At 38.0% G+C, this 21,714-nt stretch overlaps 3 protein-coding genes across 5 annotated transcripts in view; all 3 read right to left on the bottom strand.

Annotated features, from left to right (window-relative positions):
- Positions 1 to 9,627, bottom strand: part of LOC137958694 (serine/threonine-protein kinase STY46-like) — a 30,864-nt gene extending 21,237 nt beyond the window's left edge. Inside the window, exons 1-4 of one of the 2 annotated variants that reach the window (XM_068805787.1) lie at positions 9,212 to 9,627; positions 8,919 to 9,033; positions 1,573 to 1,673; positions 1,314 to 1,436 (exon numbers count right to left, since the gene is read on the bottom strand). In XM_068805787.1, the coding sequence (XP_068661888.1) occupies positions 1,314 to 1,436; positions 1,573 to 1,673; positions 8,919 to 9,033; positions 9,212 to 9,420 (548 nt within the window). In that variant the 5' untranslated portion in view covers positions 9,421 to 9,627. Of the gene's footprint in view, positions 1 to 1,313; positions 1,437 to 1,572; positions 1,674 to 8,918; positions 9,034 to 9,194 lie in introns of both variants that reach the window. The other variant, XM_068805788.1, reaches the window with a different exon arrangement.
- Positions 9,628 to 12,580: 2,953 nt separating this feature from the next.
- LOC137959749 (SKP1-interacting partner 15) lies at positions 12,581 to 16,970 on the bottom strand. 2 transcript variants are annotated; one of them, XM_068807090.1, is made up of 2 exons: positions 15,775 to 16,970; positions 12,581 to 13,105 (listed from the first exon to the last, which is right to left on the bottom strand). In XM_068807090.1, exon 1 carries the CDS (start codon positions 16,851 to 16,853, stop codon positions 15,792 to 15,794), a length of 1,062 nt encoding a protein of 353 aa, XP_068663191.1. In that variant the 5' UTR covers positions 16,854 to 16,970; the 3' UTR covers positions 12,581 to 13,105; positions 15,775 to 15,791. The 2 variants fall into 2 exon arrangements, with proteins under 2 accessions (XP_068663191.1, XP_068663192.1); XM_068807091.1 differs by lacking the exon at positions 12,581 to 13,105 and adding an exon at positions 14,846 to 15,302.
- A 545-nt stretch (positions 16,971 to 17,515) lies between these two features.
- LOC137958666 (abscisic acid 8'-hydroxylase 3-like) lies at positions 17,516 to 19,739 on the bottom strand. The gene is made up of 9 exons (XM_068805746.1): positions 19,528 to 19,739; positions 19,130 to 19,448; positions 18,878 to 19,030; positions 18,492 to 18,761; positions 18,318 to 18,404; positions 18,111 to 18,189; positions 17,912 to 18,018; positions 17,709 to 17,827; positions 17,516 to 17,630 (listed from the first exon to the last, which is right to left on the bottom strand). Exons 1-9 carry the CDS (start codon positions 19,737 to 19,739, stop codon positions 17,540 to 17,542), a joined length of 1,437 nt encoding a protein of 478 aa, XP_068661847.1. The 3' UTR covers positions 17,516 to 17,539.
- Between the last annotated feature and the right edge of the window lie 1,975 nt (positions 19,740 to 21,714).

The following is a 21,714-nucleotide window of genomic DNA, read 5'->3' as shown; positions in this document are numbered from 1 at the left end:
AAGCGACTAAATAGGTAACAAACAGGTAAGTTGAAGGTTTATATGAAATACAAATTTATTTAAAAAAAGATTGAACAACACATGAAATAACATTAGAAACTGCAAAACTCTATCAAGATGACTATTAAGGATATAACTAAGCCACAGGATCCGTCACGCTTCCTCCTTAAAGTGCTCTGAGATGACAACTTGGCTTCCATCATCTTCTGGTCCAACACAACCACTAACCCCCCGGAGATTCCTTCCCCAAATGGAAGAGATTTATGATCTTTCAGTAAATTTTGTATCAGACTGGAAAGACATACGTAGATCTGCCAACATAGAGGCAGACCTTCTTGCTCTCGAGAGTGTTCTTTTCAGTGATATTATTGTAAATAGGCTCTCTTCATAATATCCTTCTGTTTTTTTTTTTTTTTTTTTTTTTTTTTTTTTTACAGCTGCCTCCTTATCCTAATGGTGGCCCATGCCTGTTCACCTTAATAATTCCTTACTTTTCCAAAAAAAAAAAAAGGTAACTAAGTCATCTTCATCTTTTTTTCTTTAACACTTACATTTAGAGATACTGAAATTACTAAACTACCCTTTACCATATCCTAGTAATCTAGTTCTCTCTGACTTTCATCCATATCCATTTATTTTACTAAGCAGTATGCAGCATAGAAGGGATGTGCCTTTAGCTCAATGCCACATAGTGTGAGGTATTAGTTTCAACATTAAAAGAGAGAGAGAGAGAGAGAGAGAGAGAGAGAGAGAGAGAGAGAGAGAGAGAAGAAAGATAAGTGGTTGGATAACTAATGAGGAAAATTTCCAGGCTACTCAATTAAATAATTTTGCCTTCTTTGAAACTTGAATTTTTCTTCATAATAAAGAAGGGCTCCAACAGCAATAAAGTCGCTGCCTGCCTCACCTGCCTCTCTAATCAGGCCATTGAGCTTACTCACTTGACCAGTTCATTTGAACGACAAATCCTAAAGCTATTTTTCAGGGTCGAAAATGCTCATTGTTTACATCTGCAGGTTCCTGGCACACCCTTTTTCCTATGATTTGTTAATGACCTCTTAGCCACCAGCACCACCCTTGCCCAACCTCACATGCAAAGGCATGAATTATAAAATGGGACGATTTCTCTCCATAACCGAGGCTATATTAAGTCATTAGTGGATGTTGCTAGCACATCAGTTCATAGATGTCGTTTACTTGATACATCACTTTATTGCTTTCAATCTTTATTTTTTTGCTCCATTCCTTTGTATTCTACTTCTGCACAGGGATATTTGGTAAAAGAAGTATTAAAATAAACAAACAAATAATACCTCCCAGAAAAACTCTCTGCCAGATCTTTCCTTGTCTCAGAATCGTCAACGTTCTTTCTGACATCCAAATTCAAGTCCTCCAGCTTTGAACATGGCACAAAGTCAACCTCACAGTCGCCATTTCTACTTGCGGAAGTACCATATTTAGAAAGGAACATTCAGATACAGGAGCAGATTAAAATAAGCATGAACCTAAAGCTTTACCGCCATAAAGTTAAAAAACAAAAACAAAAGAATTAAGTAAAAGAATGAGTTAGACCTCGTATGAGCCATATCTCCTCCATGAGTACTATTGCATCCTTTGGAAGTATGACTAATCCATATATCATCATCATCACCATCAAGTCTACTCTGAAGATGCTGCCATTTAAAATAGAAAGAGATATCAGGTACATATGAAGACATAAAGATAAACTTGCATATTGACAAAGACATTGAGGTGCAAGCCACTATATCCAATACAATTGTGTTAGAAGTGCTAATTTTAGTTTACTTAGTTTTCTTAGATGTCTAGGAAAGCATTTTCTTGTGAGATCGTACTTCCTAGGGTGTAAAGGGGAGCAGTGACATTAGTGTTCCTATTCGGACTCGGGAAACAAGACTCACACATCCAGTGGCCAGACTCGACCCGAGTCAAAGGGGACTCACCCGTTGTAGAAGGTCAAGCTGACCCCCAACCTGACCCGCCCTGTCCCAAATCCGAGTTGTGGGTCGAATGAGTTGGAAAACCATGATAGGCACATTACTCTCCGCCCTCTCCCCCCCCCTTCCTTCTCTCTACCTTCTAGTCCTCTCTCTTAATATCAGATTTACAAACCTTACAAATTGAATTATCAGGCACAGTTATAGCTCAATGGCAAAGCACTCACAATCAAATATTTCAGACTAGATTCAGTCCAGTAACTTAAAAACATCAAGAAAAGAGACTCCACATTTTCAGTGTTCATCAGCAACCAATGCCAATAATTATGTTAGAAGTTCTTAAGGTGGTCTAATTTGTATTCATAAATGAAATCTAGACAAATGGGCATAAGAGTTCTTGAGCCAAACTCAGACAAAATTGTCCAATAATGTATTCCTATGAGTTCTGTCAAAGCTAAAGATGGTGTTTCCACCCTCCATAATGATGTTGCCAACTCTCTCCTTGTTTTGGCTAGAGGTTTCTCATCCCTCCCCCTAGTAACTGTTGAAATACCTGTATAGGGATATTTTGGTCATTTATTATGATTGTGTGTCCCTTATATAGTAGAAGGTTGGTCTTCATGTTAGAATTTTATGGTTCATTTTATTCCAACTTGTATTTAAAAAGTTCTAAGGCTTTATGTGTAGAGGAGCATTATTGTAATTTGATGTCATTTTTACTTAAGCAAATATTTAATACAAAAAGGGGTCAACCTCTAACCCCTAACGAGTGTTCCGTCTCTCTCTCTCTCTTCTCCTTTCTCTCTCTTTTTTCTTTTATATTATTGTTTTCTACATCATGTTAGAGCTCTGATCCAGTTGCTGTGAGGTACCAGCCTTCTTTCCCTCCTCTAAATCTGTTACTTCTCCAAGAAAGGGAAATTTCAGGATTTACAGCTGACTGAAATAAAAAGTCAGATTTTTCCTTTCTTTCTTGTGTCATAACCCTAGGGTTAATGTACTGTGCTATCAATTGAACAACTTTATGAATTTTTTGTGCCCATAGAGGGTTGTTTGGGAGTTTTTTCCCCAATCCAGTGCCTGTGCAGGTCTTCTACACCTGCAAATTGCCTGCATCATCATCTTTAGGGCTGACATCATCCTAAAGTGACTATCCCTTTAGCTTGTATTCTTTCATTATGAAATAGTTGCAGTACAGTGCCTTAGATTGTGCTTCTGATTCATAGTTTTCAATTGTACGTGGGGCCCACTTCCTCTGTCCAAGCATTTACAGTGTATATTTGATGATTTATTAGTGCTGGTTGGTGTGTTAGTTGGATACCAGCATGGTTGGTGTGAGAACACAGGTGTCTTTTATTAGTAGACAATGGCTGATTCCAGTGAGATTATTACACCAGCCAAGAAGTCTAGTAATTAAGATGGTTAGAATACTCTTTTGATTACCAGAGAGAAGTTGAATGGAACAAATTATTTGGGCTGTTCAAGATCGTAGGAATTTATTTTAAGGCTAAGAAGAAGATGAAATACTTGAGGGATAATCCTCCTGACCAGATGACTGATGATAGGGAAGCATAGGATTGTCAAGTTATGACATGGTTACTCAATAACATGGAGTTGAAATTCAGAAGACGAGTTATGAACTGTGAGACTTCTAATCAAATCTAGACATCCCTACAATCTTTGTATGATCAAGAAAGTAATTTATCTAGGATTTATGAGTTGTATGTTAGGTTTTTTGGTTTAAGAAGAGGGGATAGATCAGTTATTGATTATTTCAATGAATTACAAAGCATTTTACAGGAACTTGAAATTTATCATAACTTTACTACTAAGGAGACTGAACTTTCGGAAGCAGCAAAGACAGATTTTTTAGCTACATTTCTTGATAGTTTAGGCCCTGAATACGATGTAATCCGCACTTTGATACTTTCATCAGATGATGTTCCAACACTCACCAAAGCTTTTAACGGAGTAATGCAGACAGCAGTAGCTGTTGTTCCACCGAGCAACAAGGAGTAAAGCAAAAATTGTTCTAAAACAAAAAAAGTATGTGATACGCTTCAAGAATATAGTTTGCTGGGAGCAAGGCCAGCTAAGACACCTATGGAAGTAAATCCCAATCTCTATAAAGATGATAGTGTCCAGCTTAAAGACAAGGCCATGTATAGAAGTTTAGTAGGCAAACTTATTTATGCCACAGTGACTCAACCAAACATATTATTTGTTGTGAGTGTGATTAGCCAGTTTCTGGAGCACCCCAAGAAGATCCACTTAGAAGCTGCATACAAAATATTACGGCATTTGAAGGGTGCACCAGGAAGGAGTTATTGTATGAGCCTCATAGTCGCAGATTAATGGATATTTTGAAGCTGATTATGCAGGGTCTAGATTGGGTATGAAGTCTACCTTAGGGATTGTGTTTTTATTGATGAAATCTTAGTTAGTTGAAAAGCAAGAAATAAAATATTGTATCTCACTCTAGTGCAGAAGTCAAATGTCAAGCAATAGCTCACACAGTTAGTGAGCTTCTGTAAGCAAGATCAATGTTATAAGACTAGGATTTCCAACTAAAGAAGTTATGAAAATGTACTTTGATAACCAGGCCACAATTTTCAGTGCCAACAATCCAATGTTCCATGAACGGATGTAGAAGTTGATTGTCATTTTTCTCACAATGCTATAATGAGTAGAGGTGTGGTTCATGTCCTCTTGTGTTTTTACACCACAGCAAAATGGTGTTGTTTGAACATAAAAATCTCCATCTTTTAGAAGTGGCTCGTATCATGTTTTTCCATTTGAATGTACCAAAATCGTATTGGAGTGATGTTGTCCTAACTATTTTTGTTCATCTACTAAGAAGACATTTATCTCTATAGACGTAACATTTTTTAGGGTTTTTTCATCTTCTATAGAAGTGTCTCCACCCATTTCTATTCCTAAAGTTGTTTCCCCTGCTCCTATGGAGGAGGTTCCTAGTCCGATCCCTGATGCTACTGCAGAAAAGCCGCTATAGTTAATGTAAAGGAATAGTCCCACATGGAAATTATCCACTTGAAGAGCCACAAAAGAGGGCCTACAGGTGAGGGGGAATATTAAGGAATAATCCCATATGGATTAGTGAGTACAAAGATCTTGAGTTTATTAGTTGGGTAAGAGACTTCCTAAGTTGACTAGTCATTTTGGGATGAGCCTTAGACCCAACTTCACAGGTATATCACAAACAAAAAGTGACTCAAGACACAGTTCTTCCCTCTCTAACACCGGACCAAAAAACCTTTTTTGTCTATTGATCCTAAGGTGAGTGATTTACACTTGGCCATCGCCCTTCGGGAAGGTGTTAGAAAAGGTACTCGTTATCCTTTGTCTCACTTTGTATCTTTTGATTCGCTCTATGACCGGTACAAACAATTGCATATGTCCTTGTCCTCTTGTATTGTTCCTTCCTCTGTGTAGGCTACACTTTCTTATCCTCGGTGGCAGACAAATATTGATGTTGAGATGGAGGCACTACTAAATAGGGCACCCATCAGTTGTATGACCTGCCCGTAGGTGCTACAATTGTGGACTGTAGATGGATATACATTGTGAAGTAGAAGTCAGATGGATTTGTTGAAGAATAAAAAGCTAGATTGGTAGCCGAGGGCTACATACAGACATAGGGGGTCGATGTGTTTGAGACATTTTCTCCTGTTGCAAGTCTATCTTCGGTTTAGGTTTTGATTTTTGTTGCAATCAACCAGGGTTGCCCACTATGTTAGCTTGATATTAAAATGTTTTTTTGTATGGAAACTTGGATGAGGAAATCTACATGGAGCAACATTCAGGATGTGTTGCTCAGGGGGAGATTAACAAAGTATGCAGACTCAAGAAAGCAATATGTTGCTTAAACAAAGCCCTCGGCATGGCTCAAAAAATTTACTCAAGTGGTCATTTCTATTGGATTTGGCAAGAGTCACTCTAATCACCCACTCTTTTTCATGAGGAGATCATCGGGTATTGTGGTACTACTAGTATATGTTGATGAACATTATATTATTTGGCAGTGATGTGACAGGCATTGAGGAGGTAAGAGCACATTTTGCAAAACAATTCCAAACTAAAGACCTGGGGTCACTCAAATACTTTTTGGGTATTGAAGTAGCAAGGAGCAAGGTAGGTCTGATACTGACTCAGAGAAAATATGTCACAAACATGTTACATGAGTGTGGATTGTTAGGTGCTAAGCTTGTAGAGACTCCTAAGAAGGTTGGATATGACCTTCATGATGGACAGAATGATGAACTCCGTGATAAAACAATATATCATCAGTTAGTTAGAAAACTCATATATGCACCACTATCACTCATCCTAACATATCCTTTGTTGTCAGTGTTGTGAGTCAGTTCATGGAGTGCCCTCACAAGGTTCACTTAGAATTTGTCTAGTGGATCTTGAGATATCTGGAAGGGACACCCAAAAGAGGACTATTTTTTAAGCCCCATAACCACATGAAGAAAAAGGTCTTCTCAGATGTTGATTATGTCGGATCTAAGCTTGACCAAAAGTCTACCACAGGTTATTGCGTCTTTCTAGGAAGTAATTTGATAAGTTGGGAGAGCAAGAAACAACTTTTAGCTTATTCTAGCATTGAAGCTCAGTACAGAGCCATAACTCATACAGTTAGTGACTTGATGTGGATAAGACCTCCGGCAAGAGAATTAAACCTACAATAGGATGAACCCACGATCATGTACTGTAACAATCAGGTTGTTACATTCATGACAAGGAACCCAGTGTTCCATGAAAGCACTAAACATATTTTGGTAGATTATCACTTTATTCGAGATGTTGTGATGAAGAAGGAGGTTGTCACTCCCGATGTGCGATCTAGTGATCAAATTGGAAATATGTTTACTAAATCATTGGGTAGTCGTGAATCAGGGATATTTTGTAGCAAACTAGGCCTTATAGATATATATGCTCCAGCTTGAGGGGGAGTGTTAGAAAATCCATTAAAGGGTAATATCTTATTTTACAGTTACTATAATGTCCAGCAGCTATGTTATCTTATTTTGTGTTTAGTTTTTTCTCGAGTTCTATTTTCATGTAATTTGAACAAGTATGTACGGAGAGATAAGGGTTTAAGTGATTTTTAAGTTAAGGGCATTTCTATAATTTGTACTGAAGTTTCTTATTAAAGGACTGGGGGGTCAAGCTCGATCCCCGAGGAGAGTCATTGCAGAACTCTCATTTGTCACAAACCTCTCCTCTTTTCTCTCTCAGTTTCTCTCTCTAAACTCTTAAATTTCACTTTTTTCAATTTGCTTTGGAAAATGTTTCAGTTTCAAGATCCCAACAACATGAGGACACACTAAAGTGAACCTGGAGAATAAAATAGAACATATCTATCCTATAGGTCAATTTTAAGCCTTGAATCAAGTTTCTCAAAAACACAATGAATGGAAATACAATGACAGGGTACCATAGTTAAAATTCTGTAGCATTACCCTTTGTTGTAGACGACATAGAATGTAAGGAAGTGTAAACCAATAAACAAATCGCTTTGGTTGAACTAAGAGTAAACAGTATGAGCAATAGCTTGGTGGCAGCTCATTTTATTTACAAGTAAAAGCATAAAAAATGAGGAACAGAGGAATTTTGCCTACCATAACTATTTGTGAAAAGCTTGCAATTTAACTCATTGTAAACGCTCATATAATCCTTGTTAGAATAGTCCTATGTAGATCCAAGAATTTAAAATATTTTTGTGCCTATAGCCTACTAAATGTAGCTAGTCAATCTAGGATGGATTTGGACCCAACTTTAACATGGTATCCGTAGGTGGAATAGTCTCACACAGATAAGTGTTATGAAAAATTGTTAGTTTATAAGATTGAGAAATAAGTCTCCTAAGTGGGTAATCAATTTGTGATGGAACCAAACTCAATCTTAACATGGTATTAGGGTAGTAATTTTGCATTTGGGCTTACATTGCACCCTATTGAGTTAGTACCCTATCTATGTTATCCGTGTTACAAGGAATAGTCCCACATAGATAAAGTGCTACGAAAAGTTGTTGGGTTTAAAATACACCATAAGTTTCAAAAAATATAAATCCCAAATAATAACCAGAACTAATTGTGGAAAGATATTCTAACTAGCAGATAACAAGTAGAAAGACAAACAACCGAGACAAATACACTAACGGGGCTTCCAATGAAAACTCTTTCACACCAAGGAATGGATGTCAAGGGTTACTCCTTTAGAAGGATTTGCAATGAGAGTCGTCTAGTAGTTACTAAAAATAAATTGCAACTTTATTAAGTATATAGTTTCTAATGTTGAAGTTGAGAACTCTTTGGGCAGCATATCCTGCATAGAGTACTTCAAATACTCTATTTAAACGATCTAGTTCAATAACTGCAAGTCTCATTAAATGTTTAACATAGTTTAAGTTGTCTGTGCCATACTCCTGCACTCTTCTGACATAAATAATTTCTGAGAGAGTAATAATACAATTATTATTCTTGTAGCGGTAAAAACTGATAACAGATATATAGCATAATATAACAGGATGAATGAATGTAATTTAATTTTCAGAGAGAGCACAAATCCAATTATTGTTTTTGTAGCGGAAAAATGATAACAGATATATAGCAAAATGCAACAGAATGAATAAACGGATGGGAGATGAGAGAAGCTATAAAGAACATCAAGGAAACAACCACTGTTATAGGCCGACTTTTGATTCGGTTTGTTCACCAAACAAAGAACATATTAATAACTTGAATTCGTAATTTATTCAAATAATACACACACACACACACACATATATATATATATATAAACAAAAAGAGCAGAACAATTAAGTGTCTCTAAAATTCGTACGGAACAGATCCACCAAAACTTCAAGACGTAATTAGCGCATTTTCCCGGAGAGGGAAAGTTAAAAGCCTTCTTAACCACCGTCAGGTAAATCAGTACCTCAAGGAAACGAACGTGAAAAGCAGGCCGCTTCTCCGGATCTTTAGCTTCTGCCAGAATCCGCTGATGCAACAGAACGTCTTCCACTCTATCCATGTTTACGTCAACCCCGTAGCTGAAATGAAGCAAATAAATCACACTTGAAAATTATTTCAGGCAAAAGCATTTACCTGGTCCAGTTTCCGAGTACATACTAACAAAAACACAATTCCCGTTCCAATTTCCCAAAACAAGCCACAGTTCATAATCCGTAACCTGTAAACCACATCGTAGTACCTCAAAAACACTCGTACCTTGCCGGCAATCTGCTAAAATGAGCATCCAATTGTTCGCGAAAGCTCGGATTTGATATAGCCTCTTCATTTCCGTTCTCTACCAGTCTATTATAAATGTCGTTCCGGATATCATAAGCTCCAAACCCTCCAAATGGCCGGGGAGGGGAGGAGCTCTCACCAACCCCTTCAGTCAACTCCATGTCCAAACACTGAAACCGTCGTCTCATAGACAAATACAGCAAACCCAACAAACCCCAGATAACAAACAGATTTGAAAAACCAAAGAACGAATCACCCAAGAAGAAGAATCATTTGACGACACTGTGCCAGGGGAGACAAAGGAAGAAGGAATATTTACTTTCGAGGAAGTTCTGCATCAGGTAAAAAGGGTGAAAGACGGAAAAACAAGCAAAAGGTGAGAACGACGTATGTCTAGAGAGGAATGTCAGGACGGAGAGAACGGACAAGACGGATATAGAAAAAAAACACAGAGAGAAAGAAAGAGAGAAAAGCTCTTTATTATTTTGCTGCAAGGAGAAAAAAAGTGGGGAGAACGGAAGTGGATAGGATAATCGGTCCTGAATTCGGAATTGGATATACTGCTAAGAAAGGTGGGAAGTACTCTAATTATGAGATATCTGACCTCAGTCACGCCTGTTTCGTAAATTACCAACCATGGCCCAATGTACGGAGTTCGCCTCCGAAGACTGAGGAACCGTGTCGGCCTCGCAGGCCGGCGATTTGTGAACCGTGGAGTAGATACCTCGGGATATTCGGTTGTGATTTCGGTCTTCTACGCGATTTGTGAATAGATTAATGTAGAGAGAAGATTACAGAAAGCTGCTCCGTAGTTGCTTTCACATACTCCATTAGACGGGTAGTCGCAGCAACACAAAATGTGATGCTTAAGCAAATAACATGTTGACCAAGCAACACAAAATGAGAATCAGATATGTTGGTCCATGTGGAATTTTTCAATATTTATATATATAATAGAAGAAAACCAGAGTGGAGATTCCTCCCCTCCTCTCCCTCTCACTCTCACTCTCAGATGGCAAGAAAGAAAAGTGGGGTGGCAAAATTTCCTTGTCAGCTTTTTATTTTAGTTTGTTTGAGAGAGATTGATGGTGTCACCCATCCTTTTTTGTATAGCAAACACATAGTGATAGGGGCCAATCATCCTCCACCTTTTTATTTTATTTTATTGAGGAGTTTTGCTTTTCTCTCACCCTTACCCTTATGTCACAAAAAATAGAGACTCTTCATTTGAAATTTAATATTTGAAAAAAAAAAAAGATATCCAAGGCGTTTGATACTGAAAAATCAGAGAAATGGAAAGAAACTTTTAATGCACATGCAAGCAATCCCACAAAAATCTTTTTTTCTTCATCTAGTAACATGCATGAAAATTCATAGTAGTACACAATTATAAACGTGGTAACCACTATCTTTAGGTAATAGTTTGAAACTATCTTTGAATAATTCAACTGAAATACACCCAAGTAATTAAAAATGAATATTTTAAAATTTCAATCAAACTTGTTACAAAATTGACTGTTCAACTAGCCATTTGACCCAATTTTTAGGGGGGGAGAAAATTTATTAAAAAGATAATTACAAAGCCTATAAGGAAACTCTATAATCTTTGACCAATTGGACTGGTGAATGGCATGGTTATCTACTTATGTGTAGGGGTGGCATCGAATCGAGCCAAACCCGAATTTGCCTATGTTCTAGCCGAGTTTGATTTAAATATTTCGAACTCGAGTTCGAGCGAGCTCAGCCTTGAGCCTAAAATTATTATCGAGCTCAAATAATTTTAACCGAGTTCGAACTGAGTTCGAACTTCAACATTAATTTACAACTTTTCAAAAAACACATGTTTCTAGTTCGAGCTCCAACATATATTTAAAATTTTTCAAAAAATACATGTTAAATAAATTATATATAAAATTATGCATACATTTTACATAAAATTGGGCATGACCCCTACTTAAAATTGGGCATAAGGATAACATCGAATTGAGCTGAGCCCGAACCTTCCTATGTTCGAGCCGAGTTTGATTTAAATATTTCAAACTTGAGCTCGAGTCGACCCTAACCTCGAACCTAAAATTGTAATCGAGTTTGAGCCTAATATAATTTTAATCGAGTTCAAGCTCGAGCTCTAGCCGAGTTCGAGCTTAACCTACATTTAATACTCTACATAAAATATATGTCAAATAAATTATATATAAAATTATGCATATATTTTATAAAAAAAATGATAGGGGAGGTTCGGGATTGAATCTCGATAATAGATTAGAACACACTAATATTAATCTTTTTTACCCCAAATGTTGTCTAACTTATTTTGTAATTTTTTAATCTGGCTATAAATTTATTATGGCCTCCTTAGTGCCCCTGGTTGAAAATTTATATTCTAGGATACATATTTCCCATAAAAAACTTTTAAATAAAAGCCTATTACTATTAGTGACTTACTAAAAAATTACAAGAAATATTTTAAAATTTTCTTAGGAAAGTTAAATGAACCTCTTATTGCCTCTTCCAGGGAAATAAATAAAAATTAACAATCAATATAATATATTACTATACTTACCGATAATTTTTTAATTAAATAAAATATCAAACACAAACTTGCCATGACAATTACTTTATACTAAAAGTATTACAGCATCAACTGTTAAATACTTATTCAAAAAATTTCTTATTCAAAAAATTTCTATACGATTTTCTAGCCCATCTTGGTAGGAAAATCTTACTTAGAAAATTATATGATTTTTTAATAAGAATTTTCAATTAGAAAAATATTTAAAAAAAACATGAGACATTAATAGTCCCTAGAAACGTACTTCTACTAAAAATATTTTTTCAATATTTATTTAAAAAAACCACTAATAGTCCCTATAATTTTTTTTAACATAAAATCGCACGTACAAAATCGTCTTCTCACGGGGAGAGGCAGCGGCAACAACAAAAACATACGAGGGAAAAGAAATCGCACAACGGCAAAAGTGGCCGACGAGGCAATTGTCGATAACAACAGAGGCAGCCACAATAGCGGACAAGAGAAACTCGACAGTGACGAGGGGAGAAAGAATCCCCCCCCCCCCCCCCCCCCCTCCCTCCTCGCTCTCGCTCCTACTCCTGACTCTCGAGCCCGTTAACGAGCCGGCTCATGAGTTTTCGAACAGAGTAATGGTTCGGTCGAGTTCGATTCATTATCTCAAACAAGCCATATCTGGATTTCGAACTCATAAATCGAATCAAACAGAGCCGACCTCGAGGCGCTCGTGAACTAGCTTGATTCGATGCCACCCCTGCTTATGTGGCTATACTAGGCAAACATTTGATAGACTTGAAAGTTTATAAAATCACGACAAGTATTAAAAATCACATTATCGTATACATAGAAGCCTAAATCATGCTAATGTATAACAAAATGCTTTAAAGAATATTACAGCATCCCTTACCGGGCTCCTGCCGTTACTTTTCGTTGGCTAGGAAATAAGCTAAAAAGCAATGCATATGTATTTACTGTAGGTGCCACCGTTGAGCTCCGTTCCATGTCCATACTTGCAATCTTGTATAGGCTTTAAGCGATGATGATATTCAGTTTTGGTAAAAACTACTATCCCCATAAGCGCACACGGCTTCTTCTGTGATATGTTGTTGGTTCATTCTTCATATGGATTTATATATGGTCTCTATCTATACCTCACTCTTGATGAAATTCTTGCAAAAGAAACATCTGCTAACCTCTTCAAGCAGATCTCAATTCACTGTCGCCTCAGAACTTCGAAGGCATTCCACGTTTTGGAATAGAGCTTTAATTCGTTCACAACAGAAGCTCAAAACTAACAGCAGTTCTTTTTCCCCGTGAATCCAGCACAGCAGAGACTTACCCATCTTCGGAAATGTACAGAAACAAAAATGGATAGCATTTAGCACAAAAAACTTAATTCATTGTTGTTATTATGAAAAAAACTCAATTCATTGTTATTGATAAAAAAAAGAACAAAAGTTTGCAAGAGTTTGTCAGAAGAATAAAGAAAACAAAGTTAGCTTGAGAACTGAAAGAGCCTAGACTCTTGCTGTCTTCAGAGGTCTTAGGTATTGGGAGCTTATAGAAAGCACCTTCTCTGAGACTAACCGGTGCTTTAGGTTGAATCAATTATCTTAAGACTGTTGTGGATCAGTATAGAATACTTGAGGAATCAACTTGCAACCAGAGTGGAATTTTCATGAACTGCAAAGATTTTTTTTTTTGAAAGAACTGCAAGGAGACTCATATCCTATTGAATTGCACTACAAGCAGCCACATGCTCCTTCACAAAGAAACTGGTAGGGTACAACAAATTAAAGAGGAAATTTTTTGACTCAGATAGATCACTAAGACAAGGTAACAGGTTGATATACAAACACAAGAGAAATATACAGCCAAATACCCACTTTAGCCACTATTTGGCTTGGATTCAGGTGCAGATAGGAAGACCAACCATTTCTCTTAATTCACAAATTAGTGTCCACCTTCCTGCTTTTTCCTGTTTTAAGTAGTACAGCTAGATCCTCTTTTCTGACTTCCAATTGAACAAGAAAACCATAACACAGAAACATAGTTCACCCACTAGGGTGCATACTCTATACTTGATAAGCTAATAGCTGGGTTGTTCAGAACTTACAAAAGTACTAAACTGAGCACATCAACCAATAACCGGTCAGTTTAGAGGTAATGAAATTTAAATTACAAAATTTATTCAAAATCTACTAAATACCTTTTCTTTTGCCCTGAATGATATTGAAGACCACTAATTAATAGATTAAAAAAGGAAACACTAATAAAAAAAGGAATAGAATACCATGAATTGTGAGAGGAACATCAAGAGTATGGCAAAAGAGAGAAAAAAGAACTATGACAGTAGAAATGCTCCACTCTATGAAGTCAGTCCTTTCAGATTCTACTACGACCTTGAGGTGCCCTATAAAATTCTCTCCTCTTTTCTCTTCCTGTAAATTGGTTTGTCTTTTCTTCTGTAGATGATATTGAAACATTTCATAGAAGAATTTGGTGTAATTCCTCTTCTTTTCTAATTTTTCAAATGAATAGGTTTGCTCCATCTCCACCTAAAGCTTAGCTTTTTAGAAACTAGTTTAACAGTGTATTCAGCTAGCATTTTAACAGATAGAAAGTATTAATGTATCTAAAAAGGAAAAGTTAATACAATTAAGCTTCTATTGTCAAATCAAAATAGCATTTCATAAATCTTACTAAAAATCATAGAACTAAGGGTAGATCTGTCTCATTCAAAAAATTCCAATGGGCCATATAGAGAAACCATAAAACTAAGGGTAGATCTGACTCATTAAAAAAAAAATCCCACTGGCCGTATTGAGAAATTCACATCTCCATTTTTATAACTCTCCTAAGGCATTTTAATGCTTGTTATACCATTATAACAAGATTATCATTCTTCCTCAATATACTCACCTTCACGTAAAATCCAACATACATAATGAATAGATACAAACTATTGATTTCAAGAAATGACTATCAGCACTTAGGTTGACAAATAGTATTAATTGCCAGTTCCATGAAAGGTTATGGAAGGTATCTTTAGGTTGATAACTGGCATAGAACTTTCTCAAACATTAGAACATAAGTCTGAAGCACTTTCAAATACTTGAAGAAGATCATCCTAGCAGTGGAGCCAGTAAATGGACTGAAAACTAGAAGGGAGTAGAATTAATTTAGTCAAATAAAAAAGATTACAGAATAGGATCTGAATTTGTTCATTCATGCCAAGGACAACGTTTGAGCCTGTCAGGAGTGGTAAATATATGCATCATAAACTCTAGAAGACTACCTTTCCATCTTTTATTGCAAGGTCGGGTATCTTACTCAATTTATAGCATTTGCTAAAAGCAAAGATAGAGGATTTTTTTATCCCTATAATTTCAAAGTTATATTAAACATTCAAGTCCTTAGACACAAAACTGATAAGGATCTGTTAACTTGAACTGACATGGATAATCCAATTAGCAAGTCGTCATTCTTAATGGAAGCGTGTCTTAGAGGGACGCTTCCTCCTAATTCCCAGCATCATTTCTGCAGGTAACAGCAATCTGTGTCTCAATTAATGCAGACAGAACCAAGTTTGAAAGATTTATAAGTGAAAGCAATACTTGAGATAACTAAAGCAAGAAAATTACATCAAGAACTCTCTAAAAGTTAGAAAAGAACTAAAATATAGAACGCTTATTTGTGCATAAGCAAAGAGTTGATTTGCCAAAATCTATCGATGGACCAAAGAAACTTCAGGATGCCTTTGAATTGCACATTACTAAATGCAGATTAACATCACAAGAACTTAAACGTAGTCCGGGTGTAGTTGGAGCAAACTTACTACTAATTCAACGAAATAAGCCATGAAGTTTATGAAACAACAACAAATTTCAGGAAAAAAGAGAAGTTTGCATTGGTTCAAATAGGAAAAATGACATAACTTCAGACTATCAATAATCGAATCAGAACACTATATGGAAGGCAAAAAATCGCAATTATACACGAATTTACTTACCCATAAGAGCATCAGATTCAGGGCACAGCAGTGAGACTAGCATCAAATACAAAACCTCGGAAAAGTCCATCACCATTCCCCCGGATGCCTTCCACCCATTGCCAGCCCTCCGGACCCCACATTGCAAACCTACCCACTCGCTTTCCCGAGAACCACACCCTCCCGCCACCTCCAAAGACCTTAAATTTCCCCGACAAGCAAAACTTCTGATACATTTCCTCAGGCATCCGACTCACTTCATCCCACTTTAAACTCTCCAAGTCCAACAGCAAAATCAATATCGTGGAGCACGGAGAATTCAATGCAAACGATGATTTCAACCCCCCGATCATCAGAATATTATTCCCAACTCCAGGTACCAACCTGGGTCGCTTCAAGATATCGAACACATCGCTCCAGTCATGCCGTTCCAGAGGAGCCCACAAGTGGGTCCTTCCCAGCTGCGACAACCGGCACCAGAAGAGCTTCCACTGGCTCCTCCACGGAGATCCAACATCACAGAGCGCGAAAACGGAGTCTCCGATGACTGTTGGACTTCGGGGTTTTGAAGCCAAATTGGAAGAGAATTTCTGCCAGGGGCCATCCGTACCCGCCAAGGAGATAACAGCTAGCTCCGACAACACAAGCACCCGGTGACCCGAAACAAGAACAGTCCCGTGGCGTGCCCATGCGGAACCCAGCGGCGGCAGCAACCGAAACCGGCGAGTTAGCGGGTTACAAACAGCAAGCGATCGCTGAGAGGACTCAGATGAGTCGATCCAGAGGTAAAGGAGTCCAAGAGAGGCGGCGACAGGAGAGGCGGAGGGAGAAGCGAGGAAATCAAGGGAGAACCTAAGCCACCGGTTCTCGCGGGGGTCGAGGGCGTGAAGAGCGGGGAATGGGGACACGTGGCCACGGATGGCAAGGAGAGAGAGAGGGTGGACGAGGCGGAGGAAGGCCGGGGCGGTTAGGGTTTGGTGGAAGAGCTTGCAGACGGAGCGACAGAGAAGGATCTGAGGGAGGGAGAGGTGGGCAAAGATTTGGTAGAGGGCGTCGGAGGGCAGGCGCTCCATCAGCGAAAGGTCGCAAACGCCGGTCATCTCGGGGGAGGATATGTTGGCGCCGGGACGCCGTCGATGACGCCCTATTCGCGGGCGGTTTTCCTGTTTTGGCCTTTTTGCGGCTTTAAGAATGTCGTCGCCTCGGTTTATCGTAGCCGTTGACCCGTGGTGGTAAGGCTGATAAATCGACTGTGTCTTTTTGGGGTTTTTCCGGGTGTAAAAAAATATTCAAAAAGTGGTATTGTAAGGTGGCCTGATTCACAGGGATGAAGCATCCTAACACAAAAAACAAATTCAGCCACTATTTGTTAATTACCCTATAATAGAGATGAAGAGCCCAGTCAAAGCCTTAATACGATAAACGTAATTATTTCTTTAGAAGAAACATTCTCGGATGGGTCCTTTGCACCATCAATGCGAATCTCACACTGAAATAAACGTAATTTATTGGGAAGTTTAGCATCGAATCTACTTTTGCTACTTTGCTTAAAGATGGTTCAAAGTCTTACGCACAAACTACAAACTGGACCCTCCATTCTCCTCTTTTTAGAATCTTTCAACTGCTTCAAGCTTCTTGTAATTATATAATCAAACACAGTTGCTTTGATTGAGCTATCGTGGACAGATAATAAATTGCAGAATTATTCACTTCAGCCCGACTCTGCTAGTGAAGACACAACGAAATTTTTTGCTTTCCCACTATTATTTTCTTTACTGGGGCAATTTTACAGTGGCTCGACTGCGATGGGGTACTTGTTCTTGGGCATGCGAACGAGTGTTGGATGGATGGCGTCGTCTTTCTCCAATGGCTTCCACCTGCAAATAGGAAGGAGAACTGTCAAACCTGAAACTCATGAAATGAAGGAAAAAGGTTGCTTGGATTTCGTTTCTTACTTGTATCTGCAGACTAGATGATGGATAAAAACACAGATTTCCAGTTTGGCCAGGTTGATCCCAGGGCACATACGGGGTCCACTACCGAAGCCTAAGAAGCTAAATGGCTTCAGAGGTTTCTGCGTTCAACCATAGAATGATCGATAACATAACCTACACAGAAAAAGCAGGAAAGCCATGGAAGCAGCAAAAATTATACTTACATCAAATCTTGATGGGTCAAACTTTTCTGGGTCTGTGAAGATTTGAGGATCGTGGTGGATGGATACTACATCTAGATTCACTGACCAACCTTTCTTGATATTGTATCCTAAGAGTGAGACAGCAACTAACAGTGTTAGTTTCACACGTACTTTTTGGCTGTAGTCGCTCCAGTTATATTGTAGATGACACTTCACTCACCATCAATTTCAAAATCTTGGGCTGCTTTCCTTGAAAACCATGGTAGGATCGTCGCTTTTCGGAGAGTTTCGCTGATCACCTGAGCTTCCCCCAAGAGTAAGATCAAAGTCAATAAATCTGATTTTTTTTTTTTTTTTGTTGTTGTTGTTGTTGTTGTTGTTGTTGTTGTTTAGTTAGTGTTTGCAAATGCTAAGGAGAACAGCTCACTTTATTGGTATAAGGCATGTTGTTGATTTCTGACCAGGTGAGAGTTGATCCTTCTTTCCTGTTTTCTTGAATTGCTCTGTGTTCTTCCTGCAAGTTTACAGTGTGACTCCAATGCTAACCCATGAAGCATTTAATAATCCGCAGGGTCAAGGTAACCTCTAATGATCAAATTACCGTGAGATTCTTTGAAACAGAGGGATTTTCTTCTAGGAATTTGATGACCCATGTCAGGGCTGCTGTTGTGGTGTCATGTCCTGCAACCAGGAGAGTTAAAATGTTGTCCTTAAGTTGTGAATCGGTGAGTTTGTCTCCCTCTGCTTCTCCTGTTCTTCCTTCCTCAATTTGCCTTAGCAGCAGGGACTGCAAGAAATCAAACCCGACCTCGCTCCCACTTCTTCTTCTTGATATGATCGAGTCTAACATCTCATACATTCTGTCCCGTGCCTGTTTATTTCTCAGGGAATGTTGATAATTACAAATACTGAACTGATACAAGCTAATAGTTTAAAGTACCATTAAACTGAGAAGAAACAGTAACTAAGCCAGTTTTTGCACTATACCTTAATCCCATTATGGAAAGCAAATCCAGGAATCTTAAGAGGCAGGGAGGCAAAAGCAGAAGACATGATCTTGAAGTTCTCACGGAATTTCTCTTGTTCTGAACCAGAAGGCTCTAAGCTCATCAATATGTTACTTATCACCTTGAGAGTGAACTGCACAACAAATGACTAAAACTAAGCCTGCTGTGCCAGAAAGGATGCCTATCTCGATGGAGGAACATACGAATTAATTTGTTCTGTTAGTGGACTTACAGTTGAGGCCTCTTCTAGAACTAGGACTTTTCGACCTTGCCATCCGTCCAATGTCTCAATAGCCAAAGCGTTAATGAAATGGAGGGAGTTCTTCAGCTCATCAACCGACAATGGCTGGCCGATCAGTCTCCGGAGCCTCTTATGTTCTTCGCCGGTGGTTTGAAGCAGGCTGGTCGGACCCAATACTTGTTTCCCAGTGTAGAATAGGTTTAAGCTCACGATCCCATCTTTTCCTGACAGTAAGACCTTACTTGCATCCCTTCCTGTCATGAAGACTGACAATCTCCCCAAGACACTTGTTTTGAACACCTTTCCAAACCTGATCAAAGTAGCAATTCAGGAACAGGGAAATGTCAAATCGAAACATCAATTAGTTTTATCTAACATTTGTGAAATACCTCTGCTGTCTCTTGTTCATGAAGCTGTAGATACCAGAGTGGCTGGAGAACTCAGAAATGAAGGATAAGCTCTCCCCTATGAAAGGCCAACCCAAATTACCAGGAATATTTCCCAGTTCTCTCGATGATGAGGCCCATGAATGCAGAATTGCTAAAGCCGGAAGAAGAATAACTGAAAGGACGACCAGAACCAGAAAAACAATCAACTCCATCGTCTGAACGATGTCAACTGATTCCCAGATCAGAATCCAACCTCCTTATATAAGCTGCTCAAGCCTTCAGCTTTGCCTTCTCGTTTCTTACTTGTGATGAATATTCCTCTTGTCTCAACAGCCGTGGGATCTCTTTCTAGGACAAGTTAGTTGTTGATTAGCAAGCACAGGGAACCTCACATCGTTAAGAATTATAGCATTTCATCGATTTGTCAGTGGCGTTTGTGCGTTGAAGAAGGATGATCCTCTGCTTGTCTTGTTCTGAATTGCTAGAGGTTTTGTCACCATGTTTGTCTGTTTGAATGAGAGCACATTGGGATAATCTGATTCTTGTTTGTATTCGTTTCAGGTTAAAGGTTTGTAGCCTCAAAATATTATTCACATAAACATAATCAATCACTCTAAATATAGTTAACGACATTCGCCTGAGTTCAAAAGCTGGACTTGAGACATTTCTTCACTACGGAACTCTATCAAAATCATAAAAACGAATATAAATGTGGGTGAAATTCTCTTGTCAAGATAGTATTTTTAAAGATAGTTACGATGGGATCAAAGTAGGAGTCGGCATGCTGACATTTCTTCTGTGTGAAGATAATTCCTATGAAAGAAAATGACCAGGTTGGCATCTGCTTTGTGTTTATTGGCAGCAAGGAATTTGACTCCAGAAGTCGGAATCAATTTAAAATTGAAGATATCCCATAAAACAACAGTTTGGGTTGCACAGGCAAATCAAATGGGGTGAATTATAGTTTTTTAAACTACTTTTATTGTAGATATCAGCAGATAGAAGCTTCAAGACGAGGAGACGATGAAGTTGAGATAATATAAAGAGAACAGAACCAAAGAAAGTGAGCAACTGCCGCATGATCCAATTATCCAGAGCTAAGCATGAGTAATATACTCGGGGTTATTTTTTTTTATTGGGTAATTTTGAAATGCATCCTCGGATGCTTAGGGTTCCGATGACAAGCATCTACAACCAATTTCTGAACATAGCCAACGAAATTCTAGCAAACGGTGGGTGCGGTTGTTTATCCCTCTTCTTGATATAGCCCCATAGGGACGTCATATCCTCCAGTAGGATAGTAGTTTAATGGTGTTGGAAGATGGTTCAAACTCACATATCTGTAGTTGGGATTCGTCGATGGTAAATAAAGAATTATCTCATAAAGATGACATTGATATAATTAGTTTAAGTTTTAAGAATATAATTATAATATTATAATTTTATTCATCTATAAATTGAGTTCCATGGGGAAAGTTAGGACACAAATCTATAACGTCTTTCTTCTTCTAGTTTTCTTTTCAATATGTCGACTCTCCTTTTCTCGATGGGCTAATCTATGGAGTCTTAAAAATCAACAAATGGAACCCACTCAATCTTGATCCACTTAAGGTGGCCATGGGTATGGTTTTTTTCCAAAAAAAAACTAGATTGACCCATGGTATATACAAGTAAATATGAATGGTCAAAGAACGGAGAGAGGGAATGGGCTGACAAAGATGGGGTGAGGACTGGGATTTAAGGATAGGAGGTTGAAAAATCAACTTTATTGCATGTTTTTGCATGCGGGTTCATGGGGTTGGGTTTCTCCTGAACTATTTAGTCGTCGTAGCCAGATCCTATCTTGACCAGGGAAAACCTTAAGCAAATGGTTCAAGTTCCATACTTACAAAAGAATCTTTCCAGTCAACTGCACAAACAGTTTTTCAAACCAAGTATACTTTATTTAGGTTCACTTACCCATCAATGTTGTATCAATCATGAATACCCATGCATTTTCCCCTTTCACCCTTGAATATAGGAAAAGAACCAAATGATTTTTTTTTATTTTTTTTTAAATTGGAAAGCAACACAAGTTAGGGTAGGGTAATTTTACTCATTTATCTGATTTTTATTTGTCTTTTATTAAATAGAATGAAAATGGAAAAAAAATCTTACTCAATTAGACATTTGGGTAATTTAACCTAA

This window comes from Aristolochia californica, unplaced genomic scaffold, assembly GCF_029961685.1.
Source record: "Aristolochia californica isolate CCGP_79_NKW_82.1479 unplaced genomic scaffold, dmAriCali1.0.hap1 SCAF_3, whole genome shotgun sequence".
NCBI classification, from domain to species: Eukaryota; Viridiplantae; Streptophyta; class Magnoliopsida; order Piperales; family Aristolochiaceae; genus Aristolochia; species Aristolochia californica.
This window is presented reverse-complemented; position numbering and strand designations above follow the sequence as displayed.